Genomic DNA, 15,340 nt, shown 5'->3' with positions numbered 1-15,340 from the left:
ACAAGCATGGGTTACTGAAGATCAATTCTAACCCGGATCTGATGTGATGGGAACAGAGATCATACATATAGTGAAACAATCACTCTGAGATGTGTCGTGACAATGGAATGGTTCATGTTACTAGTGTTTTTCAGCTGTTTGGCTGAAACTGTGGGGGGAAATGATGTCTGGTTGAAACAAAAGTGTTACATGTTTGTTATTTTGCAGGGAGATGTGTGGGCAGAGAAGAAGATGTTAGGTTTTCTGTGGCACTACTACGCATGTATGGATCAACACGTGTATGATATAACAGAGTGGGTGGCGTGTCATGTGAGTTGCACTCTCGCCTGGGAAACAGATTGGGGACCAATGTCCTCTGGTTTTGCGTCACATAGAAATCTCAGAGGTTTTAAAGAGGACCTTTGGGCGATTGGCAGTCCTTGCAAGTTTGATCCAATTTTCTGAAAGCCAGCTTTGTTTATCTGCTAACTCAAATGTCATGATTATCCTTTTAGCAGTTTACAGTTATCATCTGTTGGCAGAAAATGTCTACAATGCTTTTGGGTCAAAGCCTTCTTTACCCAGTTGTGTATTTCCTAATATTCTGTAATAAATATTTTTGCCTTCCTTAACCCTTACTGAGTGACTGCCAAGGCCGTACACCAGGTAGAAGCAGATGTTAGTTTCAAGCCCTGAGAATATACTTTGAGGTTGGTATGGGTAAGAGCTTAGGAGGTTCTGGGCAGTGGTTTGGTAATGGTATGTTCGTGCTGAATAAACACAAGAGAATCATCTTGATGCATGTCCTTCGTATTGCAGAAGGAGTTTTTCAAGCAGATGCAGGCCAACTCTCACCACGTTTTCTACAGGATAGCTACAGATGGAAACCGAGGTCATCGCCATGGGAAGTCAGGGTAGGTCTACAGGGTAGCTACAGTCCTGTGTGGGTGGAAGGTTGTGAAGTCAGTACCATGGCAAGACTGGGTGGGTCTACAGGGTAGCTACAGTCCTGTGTGGGTGGAAAGTTTTGAGGTCAGTACCATGGCAAGACTGGGTAGGTCTACAGGGTAGCTACAGTCCTGTGTGGGTGGGAGGTTGTGAAGTCAGTACCATGGCAAGACTGGGTAGGTCTACAGGGTAGTTACAGTCCTATGTGGGTGGGAGGTTGTGAAGTCAGTACCATGGCAAGACTGGGTAGGTCTTCAGGGTAGCTACAGTCCTGTGTGGGTGGGAGGTTGTGAAGTCAGTACCATGGTAAGACTGGGTAGGTCTACAGGGTAGCTACAGTCCTATGTGGGTGGGAGGTTGTGAAGTCTGTACCATGGCAAGACTGGGTAGGTCTACAGGGTAGCTACAGTCCTGTGTGGGTGGAAGGTTGTGATGTCAGTACCATGGCAAGACTGGGTAGGTCTACAGGGTAGCTACAGTCCTGTGTGGGTGGAAGGTTGTGATGTCAGTACCATGGCAAGACTGGGTAGGTCTACAGGGTAGCTACAGTCCTATGTGGGTGGGAGGTTGTGAAGTCAGTACCATGGCAAGACTGGGTAGGTCTACAGGGTAGCTACAGTCCTGTGTGGGTGGGAGGTTGTGAAGTCAGTACCATGGTAAGACTGGGTAGGTCTACAGGGTAGCTTCAGTCCTGTGTGGGTGGGAGGTTGTGAAGTCAGTACCATGGTAAGACTGGGTAGGTCTTCAGGGTAGCTACAGTCCTATGTGGGTGGGAGGGTGTGAAGTCAGTACCATGGCAAGACTGGGTAGGTCTTCAGGGTAGCTACAGTCCTATGTGGGTGGGAGGTTGTGAAGTCAGTACCATGGTAAGACTGGGTAGGTCTACAGGGTAGCTACAGTCCTGTGTGGGTGGGAGGTTGTGAAGTCTGTACCATGGCAACACTGGGTAGGTCTTCAGGGTAGCTACAGTCCTATGTGGGTGGGAGGTTGTGAAGTCAGTACCATGGCAAGGCTTGGTAGGTCTACAGGGTAGCTACGGTCCTATGTGGGTGGAAGATTGTGAAGTCAGTACCATGGCAATACTGGGTAGGTCTACAGGGTAGTTACAGTCCTGTGTGGTTGGAAGATTGTGAAGTCCGTACCATGGTAAGACTGGGTAAGGTCTACAGGGTAGTTACAGTCCTGTGTGGATGGGAGGTTGTGAAGTCTGTACCATGGCAAGACTGGGTAGGTCTACAGGGTAGCTACAGTCCTGTGTGGGTGGGAGGTTGTGAAGTCAGTACCATGGCAAGACTGGGTAGGTCTACAGGGTAGCTGCAGTCCTGTGTGGGTGGGAGGTTGTGAAGTCAGTACCATGGTAAGACTGGGTAGGTCTACAGGGTAGCTACAGTCCTGTGTGGGTGGGAGGTTGTGAAGTCAGTACCATGGTAAGACTGGGTAGGTCTACAGGGTAGCTACAGTCCTGTGTGGGTGGAAGGTTGTGAAGCCAGTACCATGGCAAGACTGGGTAGGTCTTCAGGGTAGCTACAGTCCTGTGTGGGTGGAAGATTATGAAGTCAGTACCATGGCAAGACTGGGTAGGTCTACAGGGTAGCTACAGTCCTATGTGGGTGGAAGGATTTGTGATAATCACCAAGGAAATGTTATAGTTTGGTACAGGTGAATGAGAATGTGTCAGTGTCAGCTATCATTGCTAAAGCAAAATTTCATACATATTCTGTTTCTCTTTGTCTTTCTTGTACTGAATCAAAAACCTGTGAAGATACGGGTTAGAATTCGTCTCCAGCAACCCATACTTGTATGAGGTGATGAACAGGACCTTGTGGTCAGGCTTTAATACTAGGTTGATGCATGTATCCAGATAGCGTTGATCAATGCTCATGATGTCAATCACTGGATTGTCTGGTCCAGACTCGATTATTTGCACTTCGCTGTCGTATGGCTGGATTACTACACAGTGCAGTGTTTAATAATAAACAAACCAAGTCAAAATGTTTTTTGATTGTCATTTCATTTCCCTTATATATGCAGAGAGCATGATTTGGAGGATTTCATCAACCACTTGTTTCACAAGGCGTCTATGTCTCCTGATGGTTCCTCACCATGGCAACAACAGCAACAACAACAGCAACAACAGTCAAGTCAGCAGCCTCAGACGTCATCGGCATGGGGAGCAGGGTCATCATCGACGTCAGCTGCAGGGGGAAAACGAGCGCGGAGGAAGAAGAAACGTCACTAAAGTTATGTCTGGTCTTGACACCAATGCTATAGTTGTGGAAATCGGTGTTCAGTTTGCCAGTGGGCGACACATGTTCTGTGGGACACTGAGTGTTGGTCTCTGACTCTGTCATTCTTAGCAGATGATGTGGTGGAGAGGCTTGTCTCAGTTGAATGTCCTCAGTTGAAAGTCAGGGCTCATCTGGGTAAGAGAAGGATACATTTACTATTTAGCAATTTGATTAAGCTCCAATTCCACAAAAGACAGTGTTGTCTTAGCTAAGCACTGGTGATACAAGAGTTTTATGCTAGAATTATTTTGTGGAAGATAGCTTTGGGCATGCGTGATGGTGTCAATAAAATTCTACTGCATCCCTGCATTGGACACACTCAATTTTCTCAGTTGTTACGCCTGTACATCGGTGCATTCTTAGTTGCCAAGCAAGTCTATGAACACAGGTGAATCTATGCATTGGTCACTTAAGTTGTTCCCAGTTCTGTCAGTGGGCTGTGGTGTCTCCCTGCACTGGTGAAGATGGGTCCTAGGGTCAGAGTAATTCAGTGGGCTGTGGTGTCTCCCTGCACTGGTGAAGATAGGTCCTAGGGTCAGAGTAATTCAGTGGGCTGTGGAGTATCTTCCTCTGAAATGAATTGGTCTTTTAGCATTTTCGCTTGTCAGAAATCAACTGTGGAAACCCTTAACCTCCTCCTCCTTGTTGTTTTGATATTCTTCATCTTTTGGCATGACATGGTCTGCGAGGAATTGATAACTATGTGTTAGATGTCAGGAATCCCTCGCTAAAGTCTTCTGGTGTGGGAAACCAGTGGTCTCTGCTCAATCCTGGCAGTTCCTCTCTGTATCCTTGGTAACAAAGCTTCCTGGAAATTTATTCGTCCGTTACCCTGAACACTGTCCCATTTGCACTAAGTATTGCTTTTCTCAGGCCCTAATCTAACAGCTCATCCTCTCCAACATTACTGCCTTATCAATCCATCCAGACAGATCAATTAGAACACAGAGATGGAATTTACTGGTACTATCACTTGAGATACTTGTGTGTATATTAATCTTTACTGGGTCCTCCTGTTTCCATGCCAACCTAGCTATACTAATGTATGCATTAATGTACAGTATCATGCATAGAGATGTGGGAGAAGCTGTCAGCTGATACTGTGCATGTCTGTCAAGAAGGGTGTGTTGTGTGAATGTTATACTGTATGAGAGTGAACATATAGCTCTATTTTTGTCGCTGTGTGATGACCTATACTTGTACATAGCAACTGGCCAATTTCATGAGAACCAGTCACTTTCCTTGTCCAGGGCCTGTGAACTTGTCAGTGGAGCCCCTAACATGGATGTAATTCTCATGAAACTCTGGCTGACATCTTCCTCTGAGTCTGTGGCTTTGTTACCATGGTAACAATGTCTTTGGACAAAACATGCACAAGTCTTCTCGGTCCGCTCAACTTTTGGAATCTTTAGAATATTTTCACTTGAAAGTGTTTGAAATTGTCATTGTTGCTGGTGGGAGATAGGTGGTACATTTGTTTGCAATAAGAAAGTAGCTTCACTTGTAGCTACATCGTCATACAAGCAAAGTATTGCTTGCATGGCATTATTTTCAGTTTTGAAGTGAACCGTAGAAAGTGTATGTTATTGGACTTGAGTGTGGGGCACTTCCTAGCCCTTGAATCAGAATGTTTGTACTTACGGTAAATATAAGCACACATGGAAGTGTTAGTGATAAATAGTCAGGTAGATTGACATTCAGATATGCCTTATTGTGTCATCTTATTGTTACTTAATTTATTTGACCCAACTCATGATGATCAGGATGAAGATGACATCTGAGTTGCACCATCTTGCTTGTCAGCAGCTTTGTAACGTAAGCATGGCACATTGTCAACAGTTTTTGTTCAGTTAAAGGATGCATGTGTGAGATGGCAAGTGTACAACCTTGGTCTGTGTCCATCCATTTGGCCAGCATATTGTATATTTAGGAGTTTATTTTTGTATAATTATTGTCACTGTCTAAATAGATTCTGTGTGGGACTTTTTGCTGTATCATGTAACATATAGCACATCACCAAGTTCAGTCACTGTGAAATCACTTAAGGATATCCTAACCTTTGAAAAAGTATGTTAATTATCATTGTTTATGCATTGAAAATGGCTTTGAATGAAGGTTTATAGCTTTATGTGATGTTCATCTTGAACTGACTATGGGCAATAACTTATTATGTCTAATTATTGTGGTTGGTATTCACAATTGAGACCTAGAACTGAAAGTTTGACAACTATGCTTCTCTAATATTCAAATTTCAGCCGTGATACTGTTCAACCCCGAACCCCGCCTTTTTCTTTTTTTTGTCCCCAATGTCTGTTCATGTACAGGTTTGATCTATATCTGTCTATCACTTCCATTTCATTATTTTCAGTATTCATCATGAATAGATTGTGATATTGTAGCATAATAACTGATGTACACGTTTTTTGTCGTCTCCTGGTTTAACAGCTATCAACATGTTGGTTTCACAACAGTTTGGAAGAATAATGGCCTATCATGCAGTCATCTTTGAAATTATTAAATAAATTTTCCTATTGGACAAACCGTCTGCAGTAACATTAATTTTAGGACAATAATTGTTTCAAATTCTCAGATTTATCATTCAGTAAATGAATTGTGATTCAAGAGTATTGGGATTAACCCAATGAATGTTTTATTAGATTGTATTTTGGAATAATTTGATTGGGTATGTGTCTTTACCAATAAAAATAAATTTCCTACTTTTGGGAGGTTGATATGCTTTTGAGTTTATTCAGGGATATATTTCTGTCTGTTTGTGATTTCCTTTCAGGCAGCTTATTGAGCACAGTGGGAACCTCCCTTATTCTATGCAATTAGCACTGCAATAGGGTGGAGCCTTGTCAGTTCTCTTGTCAGTCATTCAATGCCCCTTGTCACTGAGAAGGGTCATCACTACCAATAGTCCAGCAGCTTCTTACTACTGCAGTAGGTGGGGGTATATGTGTGACGGGTGAGATGATGCTTGGTTACGTGTCTTGCTAAGTGTTGAGTAAGATAATGAAAATTTTAAAATGCTTCTCATCGTGCCATTTGTTTACAACATGTTGTTTGAATGATTCTGTTTCACATCATTTTGTGTAAGAATTAAGATGGTTTAGATTTCATTAGAAGACCTGTCTTTCCTTGCCTTAAGTATCATGCCATGTTTGCTGACATGTTTGAAATAGTTTTCTGCCTTCTAATAAAGAAGTCCGGTGCAGGTTATTGGAAATAGGATTCTGGATTTGTTGATGATAAGCATTTTTTTCAAGGCCTGAATCATCTGAAAAATTAAAAGTATCTGATTGCTAATTTCACCGAGTATGGTCAATAGGCAGAATGCATAATGAAAAAGTGAATTTTCTTTGTAAATGAGAATAATTATGATATTTGTTACTCTCCGATGTGCTTTGTCACAATCGTCTCCTTTCTGTTCACCATTTTCTTTCATTTGGTAGATGTCTTTCATTTATGTACGCATCATACTCTGACATATATCAACCCAATATTATGTTAGTGTTCACTGAGTGACTGTTACACTGACATTACTTCATCTTGTAGTCACATGGTTACGATTTATTCCACTTTATTGGTGAATGGTTGGTTATTTATTGTGTCATTGTGAGAGGAGTTACCTTGTAACACTGTTTTAGCAGTCTGGAATTGTTTCATTCCTTGAATGGCGTTGCATTTAAGATTCCAACAGTTGTTATGTGGAAATGTTACAAGACTGGCCACGTCATGCTATTGGGTGAGAAAATGTGGCGGCTGTAGGGTTGTGATAGTCTGCAGCTTCTTGGTCTACATTATAACTTAGTACAGTACATTACCTTCCATGATCAGAAATATTTTTTAGTCCAAATGTTTTTGTGGGTTTTTTTACCAAAAAAATTACACTTCTAACCTTTTAACCCTGAATAATCAAACAATAATTCATAGTTTTTTGTTTGTTTGTTTTTCCTCCTTTTTTTTTCGAAACAAGCCATCGTTGTCAGTATAATATTTTGACTTATCCAGTGTGCCAACATGTAGTTTTCAGTTGCATTTGAGAATTTTTTCATGGATTTTGTTGTGTTTCTGAACTTAAAGGATTGTGGATTTGAAGCAAACAGAAATTTGAGTGTTGCATTTATGTACAAGTGCTGCTGCTCTCATCATGTCTGTTGGGTCTAAAGTGGACTCCAAAGATTATTCATCATTTTGCTTACATAATTAGGAGTTGGATATAATAAACTATTGTTTACTAATCTAATGCAACAATGATGTATAATACTGTGATTGAGAAATATATATGAATAAATACATTGGATATTTGGCTTTGGGGGTTTTGTTGTGTTTTCTAACAAGATTTGACAGATCCTGGCATTTGCTCAGATAGTACATTGTAATGCATGAGCCCCAAGATGTTTTCTGCAATATTTCAGAACATGGAATCACAACGTGCATCCAATTGGAGGAACATAAATGTGAATGACAAGGGTGTTCTTAGTAACAGATACAAAGATGCTCATATGATGAAGGGTATTTATAGAACAAAAACAGATTTTTTTATCTGATTTATTTGAATCGGTCCAAATCAAACTAACATGTTCAGATAGATTACTGGACAATTCAGTAGCTACCAACCAAACATGAGACTACCAAACTATGCCAGCCCAATGAATATATATCTCACAACTACATGTATGTCAGCTGGGTTTTTGTTACTGTTTTTTTAAGAAATCTGAATCTAATAACCCTGCCCTGCAGTTCAGCTGAATCTTACGAGTTTCAAATATAAAAGACAGCAACTACACAGGAACTGTTGTCAGAGGTTTCAAATGTAAAAGACATCAACTACACAGGAACTGTTGTCAGGGGTTTCAAATGTAAAAGACAGCAACTGCACAGGAACTGTTGTCAGGGCTTTCAAATGTGAAAGACAGGAACTGTTGTCAGGAAAGTCAAATGTAAAAGACAAATGTCAGAGGTTTCAAATTTAAAAGACATCAACTACACAGGAACTGTTGTCAGGGTTTCAAATGTAAAAGACATCAACTACACAGGAACTGTTGTCAGGGCTTTCAAATGTAAAAGACAGCAACTGCACAGGAACTGTTGTCAGGGCTTTCAAATGTGAAAGACAGGAACTGTTGTCAGGAGATTCAAATGTAAAAGACATCAACTACACAGAAACTTGTCAGGGCTTTCAAATGTGAAATGCTTTCAAAAAGAACATCAACAGGAACTGTTGTCAGGAGATTCAAATGTAAAAGACATCAACTACACAGAAACTTGTCAGGGGTTTCAAATGTAAAAGACGGAAACTGTTGTCAGGAATTTCAAATGTAAAAGACAGCAACTACACAGAAACTTGTCAGGGCTTTCAAATGTAAAAGACAGCAACTGCACAGGAACTGTCAGGAGATTCAAATGTAAAAGACATCAACTACACAAACTGTTGTCAGGGCTTTCAAATGTATAAGACAGGAACTGTTGTCAGGAGATTCAAATGTAAAAGACATCAACTACACAGGAACAGTTGTCAGGGCTTTCAAATGTAAAAGACAGCAACTGCACAGGAACTGTTGTCAGGAGATTCAAATGTAAAAGACAGCAACTACACAGAAACTTGTCAGGGGTTTCAAATGTAAAAGACGGAAACTGTTGTCAGGAATTTCAAATGTAAAAGACAGCAACTGCACAGGAACTGTTGTCAGGAGATTCAAATGTAAAAGACATCAACTACACAGAAACTTGTCAGGGGTTTCAAATGTAAAAGACAGCAACTACACAGAAACTTGTCAGGGATTTCAAATGTAAAAGACAGCAACTACACAGAACCTCGTCAGGGGTTTCAAATGTAAAAGACAGCAACTACACAGAACCTCGTCAGGGGTTTCAAATGTAAATGACCGCAACTACACAGAAACTGTTGTCAACATTGGTTATAAAATAATTCCATCTTTAATACTAAGAGCCAAAACAAATGACTACCCAAAACATTTTGTCACCATTATTCATCAAATTTCAGCTCTCTGGGTAGACCAGAGGTACATATCCGAGATCATGTAAGAGTGAAAACCAGAAAACCAAACCAAGTTGCAAATATTTTTAAGATGTTTAACCATGCATTTACCAAATTTCACTACTACTAAGTAGGTTTCAGTATGACTGGCGTATGCGCGGCATATATGTCCTGGTGAGATGTTTGCACTTTAACACAACTGAGGAACATGGTCAAAGTGCCAAGGAAATTAGAAGAATACATCTAAATATTTCGAAAACGAGAATGTGTTGAGCCCCACTACCAGCTACTCAGTGTCACTGTTTGAAAACCAAAATTTGTTTTTTAGAATCCAGATCATGTGTTTTCTCAAATACAAGACCATGTCAGTCTCTTTGACTGGGTACTGCGTTTAACATACCAGTCATCCTTTAACAATACTATATTTAGGCCTGCACTGAAGCAATAATATATACAGCTGTAAACATGCTGCATAATACAATATTATGTAATCAAATAAATAGAACAGACTGACTCTGATACGAAGTATAGGTACGCTGTACTTGACATGTTGTTCAAAGACTTGATACAGAACGATATGTTGTATGGCATTGAACATGATTACAACATGGAGATAAGTCCTAGGGGCTCCTTTCACGCAGCAACCTTCACTAAGGTTAATCTTAACTCCCTTCCTTTAACAATGCACTAAGGTTACCTAAGTGACATACGATCACCTTAGTGCTTTGTAAAAGGAGGCCCAGGTCTTGCTCAAGTGTAAATAATGCCTACCCTGTAAGTAATACAAGGGTGTGATCTCAACTGCTCCACTTATTAGACCTGAAGGATGATACACATAGATCATGTAGACTAAATATAACACAATAATGCACGTATACTATTCACAAAGATTCGCATCCATTATATCTAAATTTTCATGTTTCACAAACTTGATTAAACATTCTAAAAATAAGACAATACTTGCACACGTCCATTTCTTCACTAGCAAAATATAGATACTGTATGTAAATATTTTTTATGAAATCAGTCATAAGCTATTTTGGGCCTATATCTAGTGAGTGAGTGAGTTTTGTTTTACGTCGCGCTCAGCAATATTCCAGCTATATGGCGGCAGTCCGTAAATAATCGAGTCTGGACCAGACAATCCAGTGATCAACAGCATGAGCACCGATCTGCGCAATTGGGAACCGATGATATGTGTCAACCACGTCAGCGAGCCTGACCACCCGATCCCGTTAGTCGCCTCTTACGACAAGCATGGGTTACTGAAGGCCAATATTCGGCTATATCCGAAGGCTATATCTACATACATTTAGTTTACTCAAAGAGACAGTGCAAACATACTGTATTATTGCAATACAATACAATATATAGATAATGGATATTTAACTTTCTTTATTTTTCATCCCAACTCGTCCCTTTTACTGACCTGAGCAGTTGTGTGATGAGCTGATAGATTTGTAGAGTGAACAAAACTTGCAGTTTAACAATAGGTGTTAGCTTGGCCAATGGTGTTTTTCGGCTTGGGGCAAGTGACCCAGAAGTACACATATAGTGTTATTGCTGATTGGTAAAACTCAGCGGACTGACAGCTATTTTTTTTATAAAGAAATTTATGTAAAATATATGGATTTTAAAAGAAATATACACAAAGAACTACATCGGCCACACAGACAACGATTCTAAAATTACACAAATTTGGGGAAATGTTCAAGTGTAAAAGTGATCCTGATTCTTTAAGATTTACACTGTATCAAATTAATGTAAGACAATCATTACAGAAATAGTTTGCACAGACAAACATCAAATGACTAATCCGAAACTTGCATACTTGACTCCAATATTAGGGCAATGGCGAGAGCGTGATGCTTTTTTTGAAATATACACGATCATGACGATGAAGAAACAGAAATCAGCAATTATCGTTTGTTTACCTCCAGTAGTTTGAACTCCAATCTAAAACACAGTCAGTTGATTTAATTCAGCAAGTAATAAATAACTGTAAGCAACATATAAGTGTATTGTTTTTTATTAGAAAAGAAAGATGGTTCATTGATATTACATTTTGACGCGCTGTTAAAAATCTAAGCTCGAAAAACAGTGGTTTGCGATCATGTGCTAAGACAATGCTCCATTGTTATGGCGTTGCTTAGCTACGCATGTCTTCTCACACGTCCGCGCGTTGTAGATAAAAGGTGTTGTCAAAGAAACCCGCTCCACTGTTTCCTTGTCACTCATCAGAGATACATTGAAGCGCTGTCAGAGTTTTCTCTTTTGCCATTGAATCTTCACAAGTGTCCGGATTGTCCCCAAAGATGAACGAGAGAGTTGTCTCGGGTATGTAGATGGTCCATATCAATTCATTTGAGCCCTGCGACGGCGAAAATTACATTTTTATGACATTTCCCAAAGCTCTAAACGAACCTTCCGGGTCTTCTAAATGAGACAGTCGATTCAGGGTTTGCCACTCAAAAGTCAAAAAGTGCAGAGTGTGATACTGATTATGTTTTGCACTAGTGAAATCTATGACACAATAATTCATTGTATGACAATATATTTAACTTTGTTCTTGCATTTTCTCACCATACATGTTAACGCAATATTCCGACTTTTGGGTCGACATTTCATATATTTACGAAACGTAACATTTAATGTATTTGAGGTGAAAATGCATCTTTTAGGCCATCGCATATTCTTTTTACGATGTCAGGAATCAACTTAGAGATAGTTTTTATGCTCTTACGCAGCGTAAATATTTGAATTTCCCGCTTGTAAACACAAAGTTGATCAGACCTCAACATTGATTCAAAATGGCCGCCGGAGGCGTTGTCAAGGCGGTTACTATGCAAAAAATGGCGTCCATTTTGTCACCATTTTCACCCCTCCGTCGCTTGTATGGGAATCACACGAACAGTCACGTAGAGGGTTTCATAGGCCAACTCATGTCATTCCGGGAGAAGCCGAATTGCGGTTTGCATTGCATATTGGCGTTTTTCAAACAAGAACGATAACCCCATTTCAGTGCAAGTCAGTACTAGAGACAGTAGTAATAAACACAACAGAAACACAGAAGCACAGTGTTATTTGCTTTTGAGAATTAAACCTCTTTGTACTGCTACTACTGCTACTACTACTACTACTACCACCTAGATATAATATTTGATATTTCAGCAGTTGATGACATGACATGACATACTTTCTATCAAGCATGTATGCTAGACCTATCTGAGAATATGCTTCTGAGGTCTGGGATAATTGTCCCGCAGATATTTCTGGTAAACTTGAAATGGTTCAGCTTGAAGCAGCCAAAATTGTAACCGGTCTGCCAAAATTCGCTTCCAGAGCTAGTTTGTACAGTGAAATTGGTTGGTTACCTTTAAAAGTTAGACGTACACATAATAAACGCTGTACATTTTACAAAATTGTTAACATGCAAGCTCCTGATTATCTTATAGACTTACTCCCACCATCTACTGAAACTATTTCTCAATACAATTTGCGTAACAAGTTTTACTTGGCTATTCCAAAGTTTCGAACCAAAGTTCTCCAAAAGTCATTTATCTATGATTGTGCTTATTTATGGAATAATCTCTCCCGCAATAAAATGTACCAATTCATTACCATTATTTAAATTTAAATTAACTGAAAAAAAAAGATAAAATTCCTAAATATTTCCTATTTGGTGAAGAAAGATTAATATTCTACACACTAAGTTAAGACATTAATGTAGTTCTTTAATGCTGATCTTTTCCGCGTCAATTTATCTGAAAGTTAAAGCTTGCCTTTGTGGTGCTCCGTTTGAAGACGTGAGTGAGTGAGTTTGATTTTGATTTTACGCCGCTTTTAGCAATATACCAGCAATATCACGGCGGGGGACACCAGAAATGGGCTTCACACATTGTACCCATGTGGGGTATCGAACCCGGGCCTTCGGAGTGACAAGCGAACGCTTTACCCACTGGGCTACCCACTATCATTCAATTCCCGATTTGTCGAGTCACTCCCAAAACTCCCTGCCTAATATAAGACCTAAAATATATCTGAAATTACCGGTTCTTAATGGTTGCTAAAATGAAACAAACAAGACATTTCGTATATATTATTGTTAAGATGTATTGGATATCCTTACAAAGTTATATTTTCCTTGGCTATCAATATTTTTGCCATAGATCTTTCAATGCATCAGAAATTATATGTGCCCCGCTTTCTATTGGTATTTCATTTCTTGTGGGCCAAAGAATCATTCAATTCCCGATTTCAGCAACTCCCATGCCTAATTAAGACCATAAAATATATCTGAAATTACCGGTTCTAAAGGTTGCTAAACTAACGGGATCGACATTTGGTATATATTCGCTGATGTATTGACATATGTCATCGGTTCCTTGGCTATCAGATCGATGCCAAAGATCTGTTGATCACTGGATGCATCAGACTCGATTATTTATATACCGCCGCCATATAGCTGGGATATTGCTGAGTTGGAAAACTAAACTCACTCACTCATTTCTTGTGTAGATGGAAAAAATCCCGCCCCGAAAATAATGTATTTTAATCACTTTATGCACGCCTACTAATACATCATTCATGTTCTTACTAATCACCTCCCTCAGGACGCTCTGCCCTGCGTCCCCTGGTATCCTACCACCGACTCCCTCCCTACCTCCGTCCCATCCCCGGGCGACCCGCCCATCTGGAGATGTTCTTCAGTAAACGTGGAGCATCCCCCAAAGATCCCATCACTGGGTACCCCTCCTCACTGCGTACCGCACCCCCGGGAAGGCAGGGTCTTTTCTGAACCATACCCCCCTTCCTACCCCTGTGGCACTGGATCTTTCTCTCTCTGGACCTCTACAGGTATATTCCACGTAAACAGTGCTATCCTTATACATCTGTTAAAAAATAATATCCTTTCCAAGTGTGACCCCGTCGGGACTTCAGATGGGAATAGGTCCCAAGCACCTGTGCAAATCGTAAGAAACGACGTGAGGTGATTTTTCAAAGAATAAATCTGAACTTGAAACGTGGGGTTAATATTATGAACACAGTCTGATATCATGCAGTGGTCAGTGTACTGGGGTTTTTTTTGTTCACCAGATCAATTCCGTTTTATTCACTCATTTACAGTCTTTTCCACAACAAAGGAATTTCTTTTTGGTCAGAAAGTGTTTTTATTATGCAAAGGGAAGTAATTCTGTCGTTTGGTTTGATATAATTTCCTTTGCTTTAGACATTGATCACTTTATGCTAACAATTCAGTGTGTTGATAATGATATTTCTCCGTACTGTTTAAATTACTGTTCAATACTTTCATGGAACAATGTCATGTTATCTTACGGAATGTCCAAAGTTTGTAAAATGGAATTTGATAAAATCTTTGATTTACGATTTGGGGGCAAACTATTTCAAGTTGATATATTTAAAGGTTTTTTTGTTGAGTCGTTTTTGGGTGACAATTTAAAAGCACCTTTAGTATTAACCAGCTATTGCTTTTTGATCGCTTAAAATTTCCGCTTTGTTTCAAGAGGAAACCAACAAGTTTCAATATACCAGTTTGCTGTTGTTGTGCTTTTAGCTTTGTTGCCACTGCACACATGTGAAGCATGTGTATATGCATGCGAACAAATTCGTTCATGTATTTGTTCATGTATACATAGCTTGGTCTGGATGTCTCCATCGCCGCCTCGCCTCCACGCCTACAGCAAGACGCCAAGTATTACGCCTTTAGTCTTCCACAGGTAGGGCCGGGTTATACTATTGCAATAGTCTTTTTCTCCTTGAATTGTGTCATTTGAAGTCTTTTCTCAAATGAATGTATAGTTTATATGAAATACTAACACGTTGAAGTAGTCTCAGTCTCTTTTGATAACTGACAAGAAGCTTCAAACCCAGATCAAGTTTGTTTAAGTGGTAACAGGTGTGGATACCTCTAAATCAAAGTAAATGAATATGGTACTTCCTATATTTTGCGGTGCGCATTTTTCAACGGAAGTCAATTAAACTATCGATAGTCACACATACTATCGATGCATCGATAGTTTTTAGTTTCTACCATCGATTAATTGCCTCAACAATTGCAATCCATCGATCGTTCAATGCATCGTTACAGCCCTAGTTATGA

General features: G+C 39.8%; 1 protein-coding gene across 2 annotated transcripts in view; it reads left to right on the top strand.

The window, feature by feature from the left end:
• The window catches only part of LOC124288668, a 36,109-nt gene extending 28,580 nt beyond the window's left edge, over window positions 1-7,529 (top strand). The window contains exons 11-14 of one of the 2 annotated variants that reach the window (XR_006901506.1): window positions 208-309; window positions 799-893; window positions 2,959-3,683; window positions 3,742-7,529. Coding sequence is in view for 1 of the 2 variants with exons in the window: in XM_046725235.1 (XP_046581191.1) it covers window positions 208-309; window positions 799-893; window positions 2,959-3,166 (405 nt within the window). In the remaining variant the exon portion in view is untranslated. Of the gene's footprint in view, window positions 1-207; window positions 310-798; window positions 894-2,958; window positions 3,716-3,741 lie in introns of those variants that run through there. The other variant, XM_046725235.1, reaches the window with a different exon arrangement.
• Window positions 7,530-15,340: the final 7,811 nt, after the last annotated feature.

The sequence above is a fragment of the Haliotis rubra genome, unplaced genomic scaffold, assembly GCF_003918875.1.
Source record: "Haliotis rubra isolate DU_JTF1 unplaced genomic scaffold, ASM391887v1 Scf422, whole genome shotgun sequence".
NCBI classification, from domain to species: Eukaryota; Metazoa; Mollusca; class Gastropoda; order Lepetellida; family Haliotidae; genus Haliotis; species Haliotis rubra.
This window is presented reverse-complemented; position numbering and strand designations above follow the sequence as displayed.